The 24,558-nt window shown below is 38.4% G+C and overlaps 2 protein-coding genes across 2 annotated transcripts in view; one reads left to right on the top strand and one right to left on the bottom strand.

Moving 5' to 3' along the window:
* Window positions 1-15,871, bottom strand: part of asic1c (acid-sensing (proton-gated) ion channel 1c) — a 103,163-nt gene extending 87,292 nt beyond the window's left edge. Inside the window, exon 1 of the mRNA XM_038717825.1 lies at window positions 14,274-15,871. Within this exon, the coding sequence (XP_038573753.1) occupies window positions 14,274-14,828 (555 nt within the window). The 5' untranslated portion in view covers window positions 14,829-15,871. The remainder of the gene's footprint in view (window positions 1-14,273) is intronic.
* Window positions 15,872-22,480: 6,609 nt separating this feature from the next.
* On the top strand, window positions 22,481-23,081 carry zgc:92591 (uncharacterized protein LOC436997 homolog). Its single transcript, XM_038717829.1, has 2 exons — window positions 22,481-22,676; window positions 22,763-23,081. Exons 1-2 carry the CDS (start codon window positions 22,563-22,565, stop codon window positions 22,997-22,999), a joined length of 351 nt encoding a protein of 116 aa, XP_038573757.1. The 5' UTR covers window positions 22,481-22,562; the 3' UTR covers window positions 23,000-23,081.
* The last annotated feature ends 1,477 nt before the right edge of the window (window positions 23,082-24,558 follow it).

The following is a 24,558-nucleotide window of genomic DNA, read 5'->3' on the forward strand; positions in this document are numbered from 1 at the left end:
GTTTACACTAAAATGAGAAAACAGATTCATCATGAACCAATGTATGCAAGCTTTGATCTATTTAAGAAGCTAATGATCAAAGACTTAAGGTTTAACAAAGGCAGGTTATCATCTGTGTTTAGACATAGATCTGATGAATAACAAGCTTTAAATATTTATTTATTTATTGTGGAGCATAGGAAATATGCATCTAACTGTTAATGTGTAGCAAGTATGTCTTACAAACATAACAGTCAACTGTTTGTTCACTAGCAGCATACTATGTAATTTTTTAACTATTTACATTCCAGACATTCAACAGTTTCATGCATTGCAGCAGATATGACTGTCTATTTGATGGTCTGGAAAATCAGTTGTTTAACTGGTGTGTAATAAGACCTTAGCAGGACCCAGTAGAGGGAGACAAAAATAATTATGATCCAATGAGTTTTCAAAAGGGCAGATACTGTGCTCCCTTGTCAATGCAATGGCTTTCCCTTTGCCTATACCCTTTGAAATCTGTTACCAGAACAGAGATTCAAACTAATAATTAAAAATAGGCAGCACGGGTTGTTGAATCATAAGATAATACATTTCATAAAGACACAGCTGAAAGCTGAAATAATAATACACAGCTTACGTGCTTTCATGTTTATTCAAAATCTTTTTAGAGCTGAAACCATTAGTCAATTTATCAATTAGTTGCAGGAAAAATACAACATAAAATACGAAAAATTCTCGAGCTCCCAGCTTCTCAAATGTGAATATTTTCTGGTTTCCTTAGACTTCTTTGACATTAAAATGACCACCCATGGGTTTTGAATTGCTGATAGGACAGAGAAAGCAATATGAGCATGTCAACTTGAGCTTTTGGAAACCATGCTGTGCATTTTTCACTGTGTTCTGACATTTTTATATAAAAAACAATTGTAAAATGAATTAATGAAGTAACTGGCAAATCAGTCAATAATAAAAATAATTGTTAGTTTCAGCTCTAGATTTTTTTTTAGGTTTTAGAGAACAGCGACAACTCTAAGCATGAAACAATTGGTGGAATCCAATCATGCATTATGTCAAATATCACACACATATGAAGCTGTAGTTGCACATGTCATTAAAATAAATAAATACAGTCAAACATTCACCTAAAATCACTCCATGCATCAATGTACAAGGCAAAAATTCAAATGTCAGCTCAGATGGTTACACACAGAGAAGGATGGGGAATGCTGGAGTGGTCTGTTACTCTTATGGCAGAGGTGTGACCTTCTGTCTGGCCACCGACCGCGGGCCATCACGTCATCTAACAGCTTTCTATCTGTAACTGCAGCATGTTCTGCAACTTCAGACTACCACAGTGCATAGAAATAAACTTTCTGAAAGCCTGTTGGTGATGGTGTCTCCATTTCTGGTCACGGCACTGTAAGACTGGAGTACGGAAGTGTTTGAGGGCCATTGACCTACTATGTATTACTGAACATATATTTTAGCTGACATCTTGAAAGCTTGAAAGGCAGCACCGATGATGCTGTACAATATGTAACACACAAGCGATAACAATAGGAATAAAAGCACACAATATTACCATCCATGTAAAACCCTTGTGTGAAATAAAGGGACATTCTGGATTTAGCATTAAACACAAATTAAAGGCTTCTGAAACATAATTGTATTGGCCATGGTTGTTAAAGCACAAATGAAAGGGACAACACAAGGCAGAGCACAATATGTACCAAGAGCAAACTAAATGGGTTTAATGATGAAAAAAAAAGGAGCCAGTGTTAAGCTCAGAGGCACAACCAATCTCTCTAAGATTAATTTTATTAAGAACAGTAATTCAAGACTGGAAGCTATCTCATGTCAAAGCAAAAGCACAGCAAAAACAAAAAACATGGAACTTTAGTTAAGAAATTCGGTTATTGCTATGTATTTATTATTCCTACAAGACTTGTGTGAGTGGAAACATTTTGTTTCCCATAAACAAACTGAAGCAATGCTGCACTGAAAATGGGCTCCTACCATATTGACAATTTGGCCTTCACATAAAGGAATCCAGTCTTGGTGAAGATAAACAAACTACCACAGCCCTTGAATGTAAATGAGTTAAAAACTACAGCCCTGTTTATGATGGTGCGATGCAGGTCACAATCATAGACACATAGGGCAATAAACATTTTAAAGGACTGCCTAAAATTAATTACAATGCTCTGCAAATTTCATTGATGTGTGCACACCTGATCTTGGGGCTCCTCGGGGCACTCAATATAATGCAGGGGAACTGAGCGTCTTTACCCGCGACAAATGCAGCATTCCTCATTTTATGCACAAAACGAGGAGGCAGTACAAGAAATATGTCAAAATATATTACATGTTTAAATCACAGACATATAAAGATTGACGACATGACAGAAAATGAAGCCATAACATCTCGATTGCCCCCGGCTGCTGGCTGCAGTATAAATCAATCAGTCATAAACCCCGCCCCCTCAATGTTAGCACACAAGTACACGTCAAATATATTTTTCCCAAAGATGGTTTCATTTGAGGTAGTTCTTATCACCCTAATGTATGTTAAAGTGTAATTTTTTCTTATGAGTTTGGTTTTATTTAGTTATTTGATAGTTATTTGATGATATTGATGCACGTGATTGATTCAGCTGGGGGTGAGACCTCAATACTACGGCTCCAAGCCTGATTACTACTGCGCAGACTCTGGCTCCAAATTACATCAAAAGCGCAAGTTGCCAGTACCTGTAACATTTTGGCTTCATTTTGTATAGTGGGAGGAAGTGGAGCGGCGTCGTCCACCTTTATATATAGTCGATGGTCACAATCAAAGTAATAACAGGTGATAAAATTTCTAGCACAATTGTGTCTGTGTGGTTAGTGGTTCAATGAACTAAAATGTAAGGGACTAAAGGAGTCACCCGTTTTCAAGCTCTGGGCAAATATTGGTAGGAATTAATAAACATTCTGAACATGTAGGAGGCAGAATCGATTTACTCAGACATTTTCATTTGTGCTTCCTCACTGTGTTGCTGTACCTTAATGGAAAAAGCACTCCTGCAAATAGAAGGTGGAAAATGCTCATTGTGCCCAAGCAACACCTGCTTGTTTTGCAAAAGCAATATCATCTTCAGTTTATCTGTTGTTCTATACTGGCAAGTCATGAACGTAAATTAAACTAGATTAACCTTTGCTTACAGTATAAATTACTGTGCCATCCACAATAACAATGCATAGCTCTACCAATAATTTCATTAAGTGATATTACTTAACCTGAGGTCGTACTGATCACAAATTCATAGCAATAACAGTCTAAAGAGAACTGAGTGAGTCATGTGCTCTTTTCCATTTGCAAAATATAAGGGAGGAAATGGACCAAGCCATTTCTTCTAGTTTCTAACTGCAGTTCTGACAATCGATCTTCCTCGTGTGGAGCCAACTGATACATTTTTCTTTTTCATTTTTTGGAGGATTACATTTTAAATTCTCTCTTGATGTTTGAAAGACCCTCATTACGTTCATGTAACTGGACCCTGGCTACTTTTATCATGTAAAAGTAAGGCTGGGGATATGGTTGAAATCTCACTGTGATATTAATAAAAATATATTTCCAAAATCCATATATATCACAGAGTGGCAAAAACAGACATCAAACTGGTGTTTATGAACTGTTCCCCTCTCTGTTGAGACAGAGTGAAGCAAATTTTCTGAATGTTTATGCAATCCATGTTCACTCGCCCCAAACAGCCAATGTATCAACTGCACAGACTCTAGATTCATAAAGCGTGAGGATAAGTGTGACATTTCTACTCAAGTTAAAACATTTTTAATTCCCACAGACGTGTCTTCAATCGTGCATCTAATCACATACATATTCCAATTGTGTTGGTATGGATTCACGCCACCTCTAAAATTCACTTTGTGTTCTGTCCTTCACACACAGGCAGAGCAAAAAGAAAAGATATATTAAAAAGCCTTTAGTCAGCATGATAGGTTAAAATGCTGTATCCTTGTCAACACGTCAAGTCAATTATTCATTTATATAACCTGTTATCACAAATTCACCTCAAAGGGCTTTACAATCTGCACAACAACCTCAATCTTAGACCTGCATTTTGAAACCCCCCCAAAAGAATTGTAATTACTGATTGTTACTCATACTGTTCTCAAAGTCAAGAATGAACATCCATGAATTTTTTTTGTTTTGTTTTTAAGTTGGACTTGAAAGTTGTTGAATGACAATATTTAATTATTGTCCAGCCCTAATGGAAAGTATGGCTGTTTGTACTTCAGCTTTGTTAATAGTCGTTATTACTGTGCTGTGTTTTAATGGAGCTAAATGTGCTGGTAAAAGAATGGCTAACAACAAATGAGTCCGAGTTTCATTCGCCAATTGTAGCCAAAGACAAATCAATGAATGGAATGCCAAAACTACAAATAGGCTCTGGAAATTGCCCTTTATATCTGTATATATACACGATATATAGATTTTCTCTGCATGAGTTTGACTTTTTATCAATGTTTTAAATATCTCCGTAAATATCTTCACATATCGATAGTGAGACTGCTGCTATTGCACTAATTACCACCACTGTGATAATTAGTGCAATATTAACTTTGCCTACACCACCCACGTCTACTTCTGAAGTCTGAAGCAGGCCGGGAAAAGTAACACCTGTCACAGCAACAACAGAGTACAGAGGAGCGCAGAGGTCATGACTGTAATTATTGGTATTATTTTGTACTGATTATCAAAGAATAAGCAGCTTGTTTTCTTGTGACTACAATGATCTCTTTGTAATCAAAATCTGTCTTTTCACGATCATTAGATAAGACTGTCATGTAGTAATCGTCCTCAGACGTGAAAATCCCTGATAGGGATTGCTTTTTGTGTAATCTAAAGTCATTTTAAACTAACTTTTGATTACTACAGGACAGCATGAATCCTTATAGGAATACTTCAGGCATATTACAGCAGGCTTGTCGATTGGTTGCAGCAGCAGTAGGCTGTAATAACTTATGTTGTTATCTGCTAATGTCAAATGTGAGCGGTGACATAAGGCAATATCAGGCAGAGATTAGGCTCATTTGAAACACCCTGACTGGAATGCAGACGAGAGTAGCCAGCTTAGGTTGGGGGAAATGACAAAAACTGCAGTCAAGTTGGACATTTTCAGCCTTCCTGAGATGACTATGAAATATTTGCAATATTGCAAAAATGTTAGTGCTGATGTTGAGCAGGGTATAAGATAAAAAAAACCTGACTTGCTCATATGAATTTAATTTTATCTAATTGTTGTTTAAATGATATAGATTTGCTGTTTTATGTCTCCATCAAATAAACTATTAGAATAAGATGGGACAGCATGCCACACAAAACTTTGAACATCTAACCAACAAGCTTGTTAGGTCAAAAGCACAAGATACAAACTTAGGTTAGAGAACGATGACAACTTTTGTTTACACTTAAAATCCTTAAAATTATCCTAAAGACAGCACTTCTCCCAGGGGAAGTACACAGCCTGGATGTAAGCATTGCCTTGAATGCTTAAGTCAGGGTACCAAAGCCTCCCGTGAGCAGTTAACATCATAGATTACACGAAAGATTGTAACATGATTGGCTGCAGCCTTGCTCTGTGAGACAGACAATGATACATATATCTGGCTATATCAGGTATGTATTCAGTAAACCCCTCTACCAAGAGGTGGGTATACACCGTGACTGCATACTTGTGTATAGCAGCTTTCAGGAGGTGCTTTACTCAAACTGAACATTACTGAACTCCAAAGTAACTGCCTTGAATGGCAAGGTAATTTACAGTCTGCCTTTTTCCATGCCATCGTGCATTTATTTTTAGATCTGGTTTGATACATGTGAACGAAACGATGGCAGAGAAAAATAGGCCCATACTTCTATCTGAAACCACTCTTCTCCTTCTTAGACACACTGTTGTTTACCACAAAGACAGATATTCTATCTCTTAATGTCTCCGTCATGCCCTACTCTAAGTAATGCAGACCCCAGTGTTACAGGTAAGGTTGTAAACATTAGCAGGGGACTGGTGGTCCACAATAAAGGAACCATAAAAGGACTTGTAATTTAAAAGACTGAGGACTGTTTAGTGATTCCAGCTCTAAAACATGTCCTACAGAAAATGTGACAAAGGGTCCACTATTTGTAACAAGGACACATATTACCTCTGAACTGCCCTGTCTATAGTTTCAACAATGAAGACAGGTTTAATGTGTGCGTGTGTGTATATAAAAACTGACAGGATTACTTACGAGGCTTCTTGGACAAAATATGTCTATTTGCCCAAAGACAACTTTTAAGGAGTGCATGTTAAATGAAGTACTTAGTGCTGATATTTGCCCATAAAAGAAATAACTCTTTAACGCATTTGCATATGTGCATCAACATCAGGAACCTATGACAGCGCATTAGGGCCACTGTGGGTAAAAACTTTTTTTTTTTTATATAAAGATTACAGAGTCAGGAGGGTTGATAATATTCCAAGAAAAACCCTGGATAATCTCTGAGATTAGAAGTTGTAAACACACAAGGAAAAAACTCACAGATTTACAAGAAAACACATTAATAATCTTTGAAAATATACATTACAATTGTTTATTATTATTACAAATTTCCCCCATATTTTTTTTTATTATTATTATTATTTTTATCTACAATGCCCCTAATATGCTGTTGCACCACAAAGTGAGTCAAATATCTCTTTAACCCAGTAAATGGTTAAATCCCTTAAACCACTGCCAGAACATGTGCAAGGAGATATCTGGTCAGCTATGAAAAATATAGAAAATAGTAATAGATTTTTCATTTAAAAATGCATCACACTTTAGCCCCATTTGCAGTATATATTTACGAGTTATCTTACTTCCCAGACATGCCCATGCTCTGTTTTTCCATCTCCCTCTGTTCCAGACTTTATACAGAGTATGGCTGCTACACTCTGCTAAGTTCTCACAACTCATCACCTCTTGAGAAACCCATGAAACATTATTCAGTGGAGCGTCTTGTTTTCTTCATTCCTGACAGTCTCCAACGTTGCTTCCCTTCACTGTGTTCACATATCAATTGCTGTTGCCAAGCAGCTGGTAGTGCAGCGCGGATATATATGAATTCATTTTTTTTCTAAAACTGATCAGCAAAATAATGCAGATTTAAAGACAACTTATTCCCACCAGCTCAATTCTGAGGTTACGTTTGATGCATAAAGTCAGCCCACATACCCCCTTAACAAAACCAATTGACTACAGGGGGTTCATACGGCGGTTTCCTGGTGCAGTTTGTGGATTTGGTGTTTTACCTCTTCAAATTCTATTTCACGGAAAGTAACTTTGTGCTGTTGTGTTTTGCTGTTACGTGCTCTCACTGTGTACACAAAGCTCCATGTGGCAGTGTCATCTGGCCTTGTACCTGACTGCAGGCATGCCTCTGTGTATTGTATCTGCCTATGCCTATGCACACATGGTAAGAAGATATGTAAACAAAAGTTTGAGCATGTGCATAGATTAGACCCTGACTGATGCTGGATTTTGGCAGCCAATGTACAAGTACAACAATACATCGACCTTGCTGACAGCAGACATAGCAGGAAAAGCATATGTAACTTTAAAGCTGCACACACATCAACATTTTTGTAATGGATCAAATGACCATGTGTAATAATAATATTGATGAGTCTACAGAGAATTATCAGTTTACTTTCAGGCAGATGTTGGTGAAAAAGCTCTGTACACCTACCAGCATTTAACAGCAGACAAAGTTAGTGACTAGTTGGTGAACAGTGTGGACCATGTAGCGAGATAAGAGCCAGATTATTTTTTTTTTCATATGACAGAAAGACTTTGTGGAAACCAAAGCAGAGCTAACAGGAGATGGAACATCAGACATACAGTGGGTACGGAAAGTATTCAGACCCCTTTCAATTTTTCACTCTTTGTTTCATTGCAGCCATTTTCCAAAAATCAAAAAAGTTCATTTTATTTCTCAGTAATGTACACTCAGCACCCAATCTTGACAGAAAAAAACAGAAATGTAGAAATTTTTGCAAATTTATTAAAAAAGAAAAACTGAAATATCACATGGTCATAAGTATTCAGACCCTTTGCCGTGACACTCATATTTAACTCAGGTGCTGTCTATTTCTTCTGATCATCCTTGAGATGGTTCTACACCTTCATTTGAGTCCAGCTGTGTTTGATTATACTGATTGGACTTGATTAGGAAAGCCACACACCTGTCTATATAAGACCTTACAGCTCACAGTGCATGTCAGAGCAAATGAGAATCATGAGGTCAAAGGAACTGCCTGAAGAGCTCAGAGACAGAATTGTGGCAAGGCACAGATCTGGCCAAGGTTACAAAAAAATTTCTGCCGCACTTAAGGTTCCTAAGAGCACAGTGGCCTCCATAATCCTCAAATGGAAGACGTTGGGGACGACCAGAACCCTTCCTAGAGCTGGCCGTCCGGCCAAACTGAGCTATCGGGGGAGAAGAGCCTTGGTGAGAGAGGTAAAGAAGAACCCAAAGGTCACTGTGGCTGAGCTCCAGAGATGCAGTCGGGAGATGGGAGAAAGTTGTAGTAAGTCAACCATCACTGCAGCAATCCACCAGTCGGGGCTTTATGGCAGAGTGGCCCGACGGAAGCCTCTCCTCAGTGCAAGACACATGAAAGCCTGCATGGAGTTTGCTAAAAAACACCTGAAGGACTCCAAGATGGGGATAAATAAGATCCTCTGGTCTGATGAGACCAAGATTGAACTTTTTGGCCTTAATTCTAAGCGGTATGGGTGGAGAAAACCAGGCACTGCTCATCACCTGTCCAATACAGTCTCAACAGTGAAGCATGGTGGTGGCAGCATCATGCTGTGGGGGTGTTTTTCAGCTGCAGGGACAGGACGACTGGTTGCAATCGAGGGAAAGATGAATGCGGCCAAGTACAGGGATATCCTGGACGAAAACCTTTTCCAGAGTGCTCTGGACCTCAGACTGGGCCAAAGGTTTACCTTCCAACAAGACAATGACCCTAAGCACACCGCTAAAATAACGAAGGAGTGGCTTCAAAACAACTCCGTGGCTGTTCTTGAATGGCCCAGCCAGAGCCCTGACTTAAACCCAATTGAGCATCTCTGGAGAGACCTGAAAATGGCTGTCCACCAACGTTTACCATCCAACCTGACAGAACTGGAGAGGATCTGCAAGGAGGAATGGCAGAGGATACCCAAATCCAGATGTGAAAAACTTGTTGCATCTTTCCCAAAACGACTCATGGCTGCATTAGATCAAAAGGGTGCTTCTACTAAATACTGAGCAAAGGGTCTGAATACTTATGACCATGTGATATTTCAGTTTTTCTTTTTTAATAAATTTGCAAAAATTTCTACATTTCTGTTTTTTTTCTGTCAAGATGGGGTGCTGAGTGTACATTACTGAGAAATAAAATGAACTTTTTTGATTTTTGGAAAATGGCTGCAATGAAACAAAGAGTGAAAAATTGAAAGGGGTCTGAATACTTTCCGTACCCACTGTATATGCATACAATGGCCAGAAACACAACTTCAAATGAATGCTCAGTGTCTGCTGCATGTGGAAATATGCAACTGTTTTCTAAAACATTTGCCATAACAACTTTTTCAGGCGATAATATGTCAGTTTTAGGTTTTTAGTTTGATCCCCTGGCCTCAGGTAAATCAAAAATCTATTAATGCTGCTTTAATAACGGCTCCATTCTACTCAGGTTCCAGGGTCCTGGCACTGCTACACTCAAACAAAATGCACTGATATTAATTATTAATAATTAAGTTATACCATCAATATGTCTATATATATGAGAAATATACCTACTGGCTGATATTCATAAACTGACATGCTATTTTCAAGGGACAAGGGAAAGTTGGGACATAGATATTGTAGAAGCTAAGCCAACTGAGTTGCCTCAACACAGATGACCTAATTGACACACTGATCACCATGTCTGATGAATCACAGTCCGAGACAAACTTGCCAGTTGCCAATGTCCATTAAACATATGTGAACTGGGCGGACCACCTGACCAGACGACTGGTTCCTATTTAAAGAACTTGCCATGAATTAACCCAATGAGAGCTGATCCAATTATTCAATCAGTTATATTATGGCTCCTACAAATATATTTTGCAGGGTTTCTTACAGCTAATCATTACAGTATAGTTATAATTAACAGAATCTGCATCACCATCTGCTGAACTGATATTTCACTCTGCCAACTCAGCTGCCGCAGATTAAAAAAATCTTGCACTGCAAACAATAAACTTATTACTGTTTTCAAAGTACTTAAAAGTGTGTTTTACTGCACTGTGTACCCTATTTGTTCAGATCAGTCAACATATACATCACTGCTGACATTCATTATATGTGATAAGATCATTTTAGTGCTGCAGAAATATCGTCTGGCTCTAGCATCAATCTGTTTAGAGTGGACAGGAGCCTCCAAATGTTGAGGACCTTTTAAATATCCAATGTGTAGATCCACAAGTCACACTGTGTCAGTCAGCCTCGTCTCAACTGTAGCCATGTTTCATCCCCTTGGCACCTGCTGTCATTTGGATGATAAGATGAAAGACAACTCACATCTTAAAAGACTGAGCTTCAGCAAAATGTGATGATGAATACTGATTTTACACACACTGTAAGAAATGGACAGAAATGTAGCCTAGAGAGACTTGTCATGACCTGTCAAGACTTAAGAATGGAGCGCTACATATACATTATCAGATTATGATAATCAACCTTTTGTTCACTAGTTCTACTGTCATCGACTGACGTGCCATTCACATACAGCGTTACTCATAAGCTATCAGCGTCATGTGGCTGTTCAGAGCCACAGCAAGTAAATACATACATATTGATAAAGGTAATTTCTGTTGACAGAAATACAGCCATTTAAGATCAAATACCACTTTAGGAATCTGCTGTACGAACATGTATAATCCCCAGTAAGTTAAATTAAACAATTTAGGTGGATTACTGTGAATATGGTGAGAGAACTGGGTTAATCCTGATATTTATGTGGTATGATGTGATGATATTTAAACAGAAAAAGCCTTAGTCGAGGTTTTAGGATTACTATTATAGTAGGGATGGAAAGCAGCTTTTGTGAGATTTCAGGACAAGATTTGAACTCTGGTTCATGTCAGACTGGAAGGTAGATTTTTATACATCACCAAAGAGATTGTGTTGAATCTGTTTCATCATTTTGAAGAGTGAGCTCACGGTGGAAGAAATTCAAGCTTAAGAATCCACAGGTTACAGAATATGTTCATCTAAAGACCACAAAATTATAAAAAGATAACAACTGGCCTGGAAACATTTTAAAAATTCAACCAGCTTGTCCTGACCTAAGAACTGACAGGGCGCTAGAGAGCTAACTTCTTTGATAACGTTTCATGTTTTAACAAGCTCAAGTGGCTATTTTGAATTTCAACTTGTGGTATAAAATGTTCTTAAAAATTGGGGCTATGGTCAACACGAGAAATCGCAGTTTTTCCAGACATTGGTAACATAAAATCATTAAGAGGGATTAAAGTGGTTAATAGCATTGGAAATACAAATTGCCATTCTCCCGTTGCCCACCCATCCATTACAATGCAAAACATTTTGAATGCTTTGTTTCCCAACTGCTTCATAACCCGGACTTAATGGAATTCTTCCTTCATTTATTCAAGGTCAAAGCTCATCACTCCCACAGTCCTTTGCATTGTAAATCTTCCTCTCAGCATGTCTGTGGGGTAATTGAAAATTTCCTGTAGTAGTCATCTAAATATCAGGATAGTGCCAGTGAATAGTGATGCTGTGTTTGGAAAAGAAAACAGCATGAACACATATTAGTAGATAAAGTAAACAAAAACAGAACCTGGTATAATAGAAATGTGTCCTGATTTCATGCTTTATTTCATTTCTAATAAACAGCAGCCAAGATGTTTTTTTCCCCAATGAAAGGGGTTATGAACTCAGTTACTTTATTAGTGAGCAAGCCTCAATTTTCACAGTTAATTGTGTGAGATTATTATCAACTGCAGCACCAAACATTCTGCTAGATATGGTATACTGGCACCCCTCCAAGTCCCGATAAACACATTTCTGCCCATTGAGAGCATAACGCAGCATGGTGTGGTGCTGCTTTAACCACTCTATCCAAACAACACACCACAGTGATGGATGGGTATCAACAAGCCTATTCAAATCTGAAGCCAGTAATTCACTGCCAGGTGAAAGTTCACAGTTTGCTGGACCGCCAAATGTGCCCAACAAAAACAAGTACACATGCAGCAAACCCAAATTCATTAACTGTTTCCACTAGCTCATTTGACTGCAAGAACTTTCAATCAAGCAATACAACGGCAATTAGCTTCCCATGAATGATTTGTTTCTCAAGACACTCTTGAGTGCTGCTTGGAAACAAACATGTAAATGGGGACATTCCCAATTCACATTATTAGTGACACAAATTGAAAGGGGAAAAAAAGACTGAACAGCATTATTAAATTAGTGTTTTATCTCCTACAGTGGAGTAGAGTTTTGATCAACTCTGAAGATTGTAGAGTCAGTCACTTAAAAACTGGCCTTGTGCAGGGATTTCTTTCAGAGTTTTTTTAAAGATATGGTGTAGATAAGAAATCGTATTTTTGTGAGAGAGTGGACAGACTCACTTGAGAGAAGTTAGGTGTTACTCCATAAAACATGCACTTTAAGAGATGGGATATAGGACACAAAAACAGAATAATAATGTGTCTCTAACTACAAATGGGAGGTGAAACAGAAACAAGTGATTTTGCTGTGCTGTCTATCCCTAGACTGCACCTTTATTATTGAATCATTTTTGGCCGGTGAACAGTACTCAGTACTACTGATTTCTATAAAATAATGGGCAATCCAGCTAAGCCAAGGAGTGATTTGCGTACTGCTTTTTGTGTCTCTATTTCACTCAAATAAAATGGTCTGGAAGTAAAGGATGGCAGTAAGAGAGCACAAGACGCATGGCAGGAAAAACGTTTGGAGAGATATCTTAATGTACGATACACCGACTTTTATATTACCTACACTTTTTGTGTGTCACTTTTTTTAAATATACAGTCACGTCTAGCAGTGTATATTATAATTCAGCTGCAGTACCTGGGTGTGTTGAGATCTGTATGATATACTGTATGATATCACCCTGATCCAGGTCTCTTGTACAGTATAACTAATATATTCCCGTACTTCTTATCAACACATGAAACTACAGTGTTACTGTGTCTATTTCAAACTACTTTTCAATATAATACTTCATCATTAAATAGGCAATTATCAGCTACGTGCAATGGCCTTCAATGAATGAGGACTCATTGATAACACAACAAACTAAAAGTAAACCATCTACAGTTTAGTGAACTTCATTCATACTATGTGGTGAATGAAGAGTTATGCTTAATTGGATACAAAGCCAAATGTAATGAAGAATGAATCAAAGCACAGAGTATGACTGCATGGTGATACCTCAGCACCACAGCACCTTTTCTGAATGCTCTAAAATAATTTTTGTTCATGATTCAAACAACACAACAAACATTACATTGTTTCCTCTACTGTTGTGGAAAAACACTTAACATATAATTTAGAGCAGCAATGACGGATATTGATAAAACAAGTTAAACAAGTTAGGCAAATAATGACAACAGCATGTTGAACCCAACCTCATAACAGCGCAACATCAGTTAGGAAGTTCGATTTAAACAATGCTATTAAAGCATCTGTCAGATATACCAAAACAAATGTTTGTCTGCATGCTTAAATTACCTATTTGCCCTTGTACGACACCTAATGGGGGGTGGGGCGGGGGGAGTATTTCCTCAAGATATGGGGGATACACAACACCTAACAAAAATGATTTCCCTCTTCTTGGAAGCAGAAGCAAAAGTGGGAAATCTTTGCAGCACTTCACCTTAGGACCTTACCCTTATCACAAGATGCATGCACTATTTGCTCTCAGCACAGCACAAGAATAAACTATAGTACACAATGCAACACCTGCAACAACAGCAAACGCTGACAACACTGATAACAACCACGGCATTAACACTAGACTTTTAGAGTATGAAAATGCATTTAAGCCAGCCAAAAGTCAGCCTAAGCTCATTTGGACATAAAAGAGACAGGCTTTCGGGTCTGGCAGGAAATAGACCAGCAAACATACTTTGCAGAATCTCAGCATGTTAAGATAAGAAAGCATGCACACATGAGTACTTACCGTGGTGAAGTTCACTGGGTAGCAATCCTCTCCTCGAAAGGTGCACTGCAGTAGCATCTCATTGATGTCATGACCTGTACGGTTATAAAAATCAGTCATGTTGAACAGTTTGGGCTTGAAGTTCTGGAAGTTTGCCTTATCCTTTAGGGCAGCCAGAACTTCAGGCTCAGCCAAGTGTGGGTTGGCTATTTGATAGTTATTATTCAGGAGGGCCAGAAGCTCTCCCACATGATAGAGGTCATTTCTGGTGATTCTGGAGAAGCGGAACTCATTGAGGTTACAGAAAGTAACAGCTGGGAAGGTGAGGTTAGTTGCCGCCACCTCATCCAGCTTGGTGACGTGAGGATACTCCAGGTAATATGACACTCGGTCCATGCAGACCACCATCAATAAGGCTAGCGAACCAAGGAAGGAAAGAGTCCAAAGAAATCGACGAAATGTCATGTGCCCATAGGCGAATATGTGACTCATGCCATGTAGGGTGGATATGTTAGCAAAAGCTTGCAGGTTGGAGGGCCTGGTGCTTTCAATGCTTTCCTCTGAGCTCCCTTTCATGGCTGTAGAGTGATGCTGAATACTGTCTCCCCAAGAACTTCAGGTTAAAGACTTTGCTTAGCAACAGCAATAGCAGAACCCAACCGGCAGTGTTGGTTTAGCACACTGCTTCGTTATTGCCTTAAGAAGTGGTAATGGTCTCAATAAACAGCTACCTTGAAATGGTTGTCAGTCTCTGTAACAGTTTTCTTTTCATCACAATTCACCATCCAGTGGTTGTCAGCTGTTCCTGTAGTCCCAGGTCCCCCCTTTTCTTTCAAGCTGCTATGTTATTATCTCCAAAGCTGTCTCTCTCACTCCCTGCTCAGCTGTTCTTTGTAGCGGCACCAAACACAATGACAGCTCCAGAAACACCCACTTCTACCAAAACGCAATGCCTCCTGATTCCTGAGTGGTGTGAAAAAGGACAAGAATACAAGGGACAAGAAAAGAGAGAAGAACAGATAAAATAGCAGACGTAAGGATAGAGGCGAGGGATGAGGGGGGCTGCAATGAAAAGGGCTAGCGTTTGGAGAGAGGTGCTAAGCCTCAGCAGTCAATGGGACCCTTCCTCCTCTAATCGGAGAGAATGCCTCTACATCGCTGTGATAATGGGATGCAATGGTTTTGTGAATGGAGGTAATAAAGAGAGAAATGGCTCACTGCTCCCTGGCTGCCACCTTCCTTTTTCTCTCGTGTCTCTTTTGCGCTTCTCTTCTCTTCGAGAAAGGAAAATGAGGGGGTCAGAGACCTCCGACCAGCTCACCACTGTGCTTGACAACCGGCGTTCACAGCTTCCACGGGTTCCACTTCCTTATTTGCACAGATCCTCAGTCAATAGAGAAGACCACCTCTTGATGTTTTATGGCCACCCCCCCACCAGCACAGCCACTAAAGCTGTTTCGAGACCTCCAGCTTTAGTCCTGTTAACATACAGATTTATATTCTGCCGTGTGGAGCCTTTCACGCTCTTTTTCGCCTCCTCTCTCTCTCTCCCACCACTCCCCCATTTCTTGCTCTCTCACTCTCTCTTTCAGTCTCCCTCTCTCCCTCTTCCTCTTTAGTAGTCAGGATCCATCCCACTGCTGAATGGCTGCTTTGCCTGTGTGTCTGTGCTCACAAGGGAAGTCTCTCAATCTGGACACCACCTTCACTGTGTTATTCTCTAATCTGTTCCAACAGCCGCTGCCGCCAACATGTTTGCTCGCATAAAAGAATGCCACAGGTTGCATGTTTATTGCATTGACATACACAGTGGAGTTTTAACCTTTTAATAACAACGCAAATACGTAAAAAGAAAGCAAATATAGGAACCTAACCACCTCGTTAAATGTATTCATTATTATAAATAATTCATTAACCATCTAATTTAAAATCTTTATATTACCTTCTCTTGTGGGTTAAATATTACATTTTTTGTAGTTCCAAGCGATGGACTAATCCCAAAAGCATTTGATAGTCTGGCTAAAGCAGTCCTAGCATATGGTTCAATGTGTATGACCACACGAGAGTTGTTAGGTTTTTTTTTTTTTTTTACAGGCTCTACCAGTGATGGAGTTGGTTATTTTATTGGACTTAAAATGTCACCAGACCATTCTAAGAAACCTTTTCATTTCTCCTAGGACCAAAATAAGATTATCACTCATTGGCCACCCGTGGATGTCTTATTATCATAACAATAGGTGAACTGCCAAGGATATGACCACAGTCCTTGAGGATTAAATCAATATTCTGTCCTAGTAACCAAGCGCAGAGACCATGGCAACCATTACCCACGAGACTATAGAGCTATGCATTTCAGATAAAACTGTGTAAACCATGTCCTCCGTAAACTTCTGAGAAATGCAGTGTCAACCATACCTGGTCACAGCCGAGATGCAATTTAAAAAATGCTCACAGAAGGAAATGCAACATGATGCCTGAAGTGATAGACTATTGTGGTTTTGAATCCGCCTATCAGTTTTTTTACTTGACAGGGAATGCCAAGACTCAGAATAGGTCTACTAGAACAACGTTTGAGGTATTGCAATTTCAAAACTATAAGACAGAAGCCTTTTTTTTGCTTCTTCCACCCAGAAGCAGTACCAGCTAAAATCAAAACAGGATCAAGACACTTTTAATAAGTCATAACATCATGACACCTTAAATATTTCTGGTTCTATGCCTTGTCAAAATGTCACTGACTTAATTAAGATGTTAGAATGTACAAGTGGTTGATGCCTGACTCAAGGCTAGCTAATCCTTTCATATACTTTGTATAAAATCCGGCTACTCCTTTATGACTGATAATGATTAATGTGCTATAAAACACTTAACAGTGATGGATGATGCTGTGCCAATTTAACATATGAGACCTTCACTGAGATTTAATGTGTCTTCATTCACAAACAGTGCCAGGTATATGTCAATGTTGCTGACATACAATGACAAACCACAAATCCTTCACCTTTGAATTACTGACTGAAATCAAGACAGAAAAACAGAAATCAAGTTTGGATGTGGCTATATGGTAACGGTACTTCATTCTCTTTGTAGAATAGTATCTATAAAGTAAACACACAAACAAATATGCATGTAAGGAGTGCTAGAAAATGTATACTGTAGTGGTGTTTGCTGAAAAGACATTAATAGTCCCTTATATATCTAAGGGACTATCTCCAAGTACTGGAGCGTGGTGGATGTGCAGAGAGTTGACTATATGCTGACCTAATACATCCATGATATTAGGTGTCCCATCAGAACTAACCTAACCTGATATTTAAGGAAAGTTGATATGATACATACATAGTTTCACAGTAACTCAACAATGATTTAAAACCTCAATAAAAAAAGAGACTGTAATAAATAATGGAATTGTCTTTAGTGAAACAAAAATTTATTGATGATGATGATTGATGATAAATATTCAATATTAAGAGTATAGTTATATTTGTCAACATAAATCTGCAATTGACATTCAATTTCCATATTCAGTAATATAATGCAAATACTCTTTTAGCTGCATTTACATTCTCTTTACATTTAGGTAACATTGTCCTCTGTAAAGATTAGCAAACTTAAATTCCAAATTCATACTAGCAGGCATGTCTGTTGTTGCAGATTGCAGGATGAAAGTGGTGGACTTTTCAACAGTAATTGGCTTTCAAGTGGATGCTAGAATGCACAGCATAATGCAGTGCATATTAATAAGGAGGGGATATTTGAGGCGCTGCTAAGCACGGGACTCTTTTTGGGGGGCCTTTAAATTTGACTTTTAACCATCAACTTATGTTCTGAAAAATGCCAGGCCTAAAACATCTCTGGATTTTAGGCTAGTGGCTAAAATGTTTCTTCATAACTGACACAATATCATAACTGCATATTTTAACTAGTCCAGATATGTTTGTAAAATCAATTTAACATTGTAAAAATTCACAAAACACATATAGGGTAGTTTACCACAATGCATACTACACAAGAGTGAGGAGCTTTTACTTTTTAAAATAACAGTTCACAGCAGTGTTTTATATGTGCACCTACCTAATACAGTATAACACATACATAGCACTAAATACTGTATAATTTCAGCTCTTAACCATAATCTGTGCTCTTCCTTTGTACTATATATCTGATCATACTTTGTGTAAATGCTGGACCTTTAAGTTCACAGTTCCATGTTTAGCACAGATCAGATTTCCACGAAATGTGTCTATTAATCCACAAAAGCTTTATCTAGGACAATGCACATTAAAATGAACAAATGTGATCAAAAGCTACTGTATAGACTGCTAATTGAAACCAGGACTTCTGATAATTGAAGGAAAGAATGCTCTTTTCTTTTAAGTCTGTTTTAATCGGACTTATTTCTTAACAAGAAATAAGTCTTCTTGGGTTGGTCCATAATGCATAATCACATACAATAGGATTAACAATGCTGGCCTGCTGTGATTTATGTCTGATGTCAACAAAGATGCGCTGCAAAATCTTTGGCAAAATACTCTAAACAAAAGTTTAACATGATTTCACAAGTAAACATCTTAATTTAGTGAAAATAGAACTGTAGACACTCTCGCTATATGGATCTAAATGGTGTTTGATATTAAGTAATGTGCTATAATTAATACAGTTGCGTGAAAATCCCTATGACAAGCAAACCACCCTGATATGATGTACAGCTAAAAGGAGCAATTACAGTAAGTCATTCTTTGTAATACCCAAGTTATGCAGATTTGGCAAGTACCTCAGAGGACAGATTGCCCTGTTAGGAACTGAACCCTGCAGTAAAGCAGTCGACATTTAAGAGCACATACATCAGGAAGAAGGAGCAGCTGAGATGCAATACTGCACCAAGGGAGCAAAAACACAACCTGAACTACAGATAAGACTGAAGGTGTGACCATTTAGAACAATCCCACTACCATTAAGAACAAAGCCACTAAACAGTTTATACAAGTACACTACAACTAACAAAAAGTAAATGATTGCAACTTTTTGAGTTTAAATGCAAAAACGGTCAATGCAGGCTTTAGACTTACTTTTCACAGCAATGTGTACACGTCAGACAGCCATAACAGCACACAGTGACAACACACAATGACAGACAACAGGATGCCCAGTTCAACAAGGCCTATTATTTAAACTATGGCTATGCTCCTCAGTGCTCTGTACCTGCACCAAGGGGGCAGCAGGGTAAGATTGTGATTGAATGGGCGTGTGATGTCCTGTGCTATTGAGGTTGCAATGTGTGCAATGGCCTTAATATTTAGTTCTGCTAGATCGGGTGTGGGGAGAACAATTATCGTGTTAGTAGTGTTGCTTGTGTAACAGTACAGTACAGTGTGCTTGGAACAGTACAATAGTATAGGCTGAATAATGCTCCAATGAGAAGAGGACGGGGGGCAACATAGAGTCCTTTAAGCTTGTGGATGACCTTTTTCGGATGTCATGAGTGTGCCAGTCGAAAGTGAGTCTGTTTTCACTGTTACTCTGGAGGTATTTCAAACTGTCAACCAATGCAAACTTGAAGTCTACAGTACTTTAGATGTGTGCAGCCCATTTTAGGAAAAAAACTACTATTTTGTTTGCAATGGTACTCACGTCAGCAAACAACATTCCTGAACCTTTTTTGTGTTTATGGCAAGATAAACTAAATGCTATTTGGGCCTTAAGGTTTTGAATTACTCATTCAGTAAGGGGCAAAATTATAAATCATGCTTGAGTGTGGATATGTTCACAAATAGAAACTGGTATATTTGTATGAAAGACTGTTAAACAACTTGTGCATTTGGCAACTACAGAGTAATCACTGCAGGTATCGAGCTAAGCTTTGTTCCATTACGCTACAAACCCTGCAGAGAAAAATAAAATAAAACAAACACTCCTCATAGCCTCTAGCAATATGTTGATATGAAAGGGTGTGATAAACAGAACAGAACATTTTTCTTTTTCTGTGACTGTCAGACAGACGTAGCGAGGTAGCAGATGTGCGCGCGCGCACACACACACACACACACACACACACAGAGACACTCACCATTTTTCCCATCTTCTTCTCGCGGATGAAACAAGCAAACAGCAGAAATCGGGCAGAAAGATAAAAATATGGCCTTTACAATACAGTCAACCAATTGCTGCTATTCAGTGTGTGTGTCGGTTGCTGCAAATGACCTTGCATAAATGCTGTCTGAGATAAGAGCCTTTCATATGTAATCTACTGCTCAATATCTGCTGTGCGCGTGTAGGGAACAAAAGAGGGGAAGAAAAAGTCCAGAGAGAAGACCCTGAACACAGGAATCGCAATGTACTAATATTTGCCAATAATTAATTGCACGACACTCCACTAATGTACTAATTTCTCATAGAAAAAATAATAAAAGCAGATGTGTTAGTAAATCTAAGAGAATATCAGAAGGTCAGTGAAGTTTCACAGCAAAAGCCCTTGATGTAATACCTGAAAACAAATAACATGGATGGGTTTCTTCTCTGCTGCTCACTGAAATGTCACATTTATTAGGCTGAATATACAGTATATTAATGCTTAAACCACAGCTAAACAGATGTTTGTATTTTTTTGGGCAATGGGTGTTTTGTGTTAACTAAATGACAGATAGAAAGTTATCTAGAAAGGTATCTTGTTTTGTTAACATTTCAATAAATAATTGTAACTTGATAAAAGTTTTAAGTATTAAGTCCGGAGCTATTTAAAACCCAAAACATTTCCACTATGATACAAGATACATCATTGAATTGTATTTGCTTACACTTTAAGTTGTATTTCAGTACCAGGAAATATATGTCTAGATATACAGATAGATATTATCTAATATTTTAAAATAAAAGAGCCCTAACTTTAAGATTAAAAAGTATGTGTGGTCAAAGTCAGCAGATGTTGAGATGTATTATAATCAAATCTGGATGTATTTTGTCCTCAAATATCCTATTATAAGAAATGACAAAAACAATCATGCACACAGAGCCAATTTAAACTTTTCATCCCAAATAAAACATGAAGAATATCTAATAAAGAAAATACAGAAAGTTTTTATCCCAATTATCAGCATGCAGATCATGTATTTGTTAAGATGTTCTACACAGAAATGTGTCCAGGATCAAACACAAGCTTAGAGATGACACCATAACTAAACAAACAACCCCATTAGCACAATCAGAAATCACAGTAACACCAGCTAAAACTGAAATACATTCGGTGTACAATGTCAAGAGGGCAGACAAACCAGCTAGGGGGCCTTACAGCAAAACCTGCCGCTGCACTTATTGAAGCACATATATATATATATCGACTGATTTTTTTCTGGTATTTGAAAGTGATGAGAGTTTATGGTGAGAATATGCCTAAATTATAAGTTGCCAAGGAAACCAACCATTCGTGAAATACTACTGGGCATTTATTTGTAATCAGTGCCAATTAGGAGTTTGTTTGGACACCAAATAGTTTATGTATGTAAATATAGTCTGAATTAAAATGATAGGGTCTTAACATAGTTGCCACTATAGTAGAAAGCTTCAATACAGGACATTAACCGTTCAAATTCCCAAACATCTGCATTTTGTCCGACTGCCACACACTAAATCAAACAAAATTAACCTGGAGCTTTTGGGGGCTGGGGTGCCTGCTTTAATCCAGCCCTGCTGGCCCATACATTTAATCAGCATAGCCTCAGTGTACATTAATCTATCAGGCCTACATGTAGATCAAGAGTGAGCTTACTTGCAAATGGAGCTCAACCGTGTTTTCCTGTAAATGTTATGGTATCGAAATACACCCCTACGTCTAAAATATTGTGTAAACTACAAGCTAAGTGTAAGATTGCAATGGATTACAGTAGCGTGGTACACAAATCTGCTTGTAAGACTTCATGCACACTAACACAAATGGTGCAAGTGTGCCACCCAGTGGACACCAATATTATGTGCAATAGTTTAGCCTCTTGTTCCTTCGTGTATCCTCCGTGTGTCACACTACTACCGTGCAAGACTGAAATACAAAAACACTACCTATCTTAATAAACACTAGCACGTTTGGGAAGCTGCAGCTTAGCCACAGTTTTATTCCCTCTTGTAGTCATTAATTGTATCTTATTGTGAAGAGCAACTCTATCCCGCAAAAGCAGAGCAGGTGAGCTAAATCAGTCCCTAATTAACGCACGTTACATAAACAGCTGCGAATAGGACAGAAAACTGGGACTTTTATTCCTAAACTACTCGATACAGCGTTTGACGTACTTATTATAGTTAAAGTTCACACAGTTTAAAAAAATGACTAATGATATATCTAAAAAGAAGGGGAAGAATCCAGGTGAGAAAAAGGTGAAGAGAAAGGCCAAAAGAAGAGAGACTTACGCGATGTACATCTATAAAGTTTTGAAACAGGTGGGTGAAAAAGGCGCACCGAGCTTTAACTGTTTCGGTTTCCCCCTCCTAAATGAACAACATTTTCCCCTCTGCCTTTTTTAAAGGTTCATCCGGACACGGGAGTTTCAAGCAGAGCCATGAGCATCATGAACTCCTTCGTGAATGACCTGTTTGAGAGGATCGCCACAGAGGCGTCCCGGCTGGCCCAGTACAACAAACGCTCCACCATCACCAGCAGAGAGGTGCAAACCGCAGTGAGACTACTGCTGCCCGGGGAGCTTGCCAAACACGCGGTGTCCGAGGGCACCAAGGCTGTCACAAAGTACACCAGCTCCAAATGAAGACTTCAGCACACTCCCAAGGGAATTACACCCGTTGCTTTGTAAACTGGCTGACTTCAATAAATGCATTAAAAAAAAAAAATCCCCCTTTTTTTTTTAAATCCCCCGTTCCTTTTTCAGTGTCAGTATTAACCACTAGATGGAGTGATTATACACATTACAGGCATTTCCACTTATGAACCTGCGCACATGTAAACGCAACTATGACATTTGCAGCTGAAAGCAGTAGTTCCAATTTAAATGAAGAGTAGCTCCCTCTTTTTTTTTTTCTTCTTTAGTAACGTTACAGCTTACAGTTATACCTTTCCTATAAGCAAACAAATACACTTATTTGGTGAAATCAACTGTACAACATTAAATAACCCACATGCAAGAGGTCGCTGCATCTAACACCTGCGTTTATTTCCTCATATCCATGCGTTTTTAATATTAGAGCTTCAATCCATATCTTCAAATTCTGACAGTTTTAATTTTTCTTTCAGATTTAACATTAACTTACGCCACCTGTCAGCCTTAACAGAAGACAAGTCGCTGCTGATCACAATTTAGTTAATGTTACCAGAGATGAAAATTTTGCACGTGTTAAAAGCACACTTTAAAAGTTGTGGCATTCACAGTTGAGTGACATCAGTCAAACTTATTTCTTACTCCAGAAAAAAAGAGTTTGATGTTCATTTTACCCACATCATCACATCAATCCATAAGCAAAGGCATCTGCGTTTCTTAAGGAGACACAACTTAACAGGGGGAGAGCACACCTGCCCCATCAGGTGTGAAATTAGCTAAACGTAAGTTAACTTACTTTAATGTTGCTCCTTTGCAATGATTCATGTGATCAGAAAGAAGCCTGTTGACCATACTGAATCATAACGTTATTAACTTAACTTACAGCTAACGCTTACGTAACGTTAGGTCATGTAACATTAGCAATGATGATGATTGGCAAGGCTAACGTTACCGTTTGTGTGTTGACGTTAACAAGCCAAACTTTTAAAGAAAAAACGTGTAGTTACCGATGTTTTGAAGCCATTTATAAATTTCCCAAAGTCTCTACACTGCTGCAACTAAACAAATATTCTGCCTGTAGAAAGCAAACTGCCCAAACTAAGATGGCACCCGGAAGTTACATATTTTTAGCTTGATTTCTTACTTAAGTTAGGACCCAAGAAAAATATAAACGGAGTAGTATATTTTAAGTTATTATATAGAAGAAGAATATAGAAGAATATAGAAAAAACGTTAATATACACTGTACAAAATTATAAACACAACACTTTTGTTTTTGCACCCATCCCTCATGAGCTGAACTAAAGGGCGTCACTTTGTGTTGAAAAGTGGTGGGGACAGGGGCTCAGATTAGGGGTCTGAAGAAACACTTAGCTCTCGAGACATCACGATATGCGATATCAGGTTCACAAGAATGAGACCAGAAGATCCTTAAACAGTGTTTAAAAGATATCCTCAATGCGAGTACAGTTTCACTGTATTGGGGGGTAACCAGTCAGTATCTGGTGTGACCACCATTTGCCTCACAAAGTGCAACACATCTCCTTCAGATA

This window comes from Micropterus salmoides, unplaced genomic scaffold, assembly GCF_014851395.1.
Source record: "Micropterus salmoides isolate LMB-PRFRI ecotype aquatic unplaced genomic scaffold, ASM1485139v1 Ms_hic_scaffold_14, whole genome shotgun sequence".
NCBI lineage: Eukaryota > Metazoa > Chordata > Actinopteri > Centrarchiformes > Centrarchidae > Micropterus > Micropterus salmoides.

Bases quoted from the DNA above. Each gene is read 5' to 3' on its own strand.
- zgc:92591 (XM_038717829.1), top strand. From the start codon at position 22,563: ATGACTAATGATATATCTAAAAAGAAGGGGAAGAATCCAGGTGAGAAA. The intron at 22,677-22,762 runs GTGGGTGAAAAA...CCTTTTTTAAAG, and splicing joins TCTATAAAGTTTTGAAACAG to GTTCATCCGGACACGGGAGT.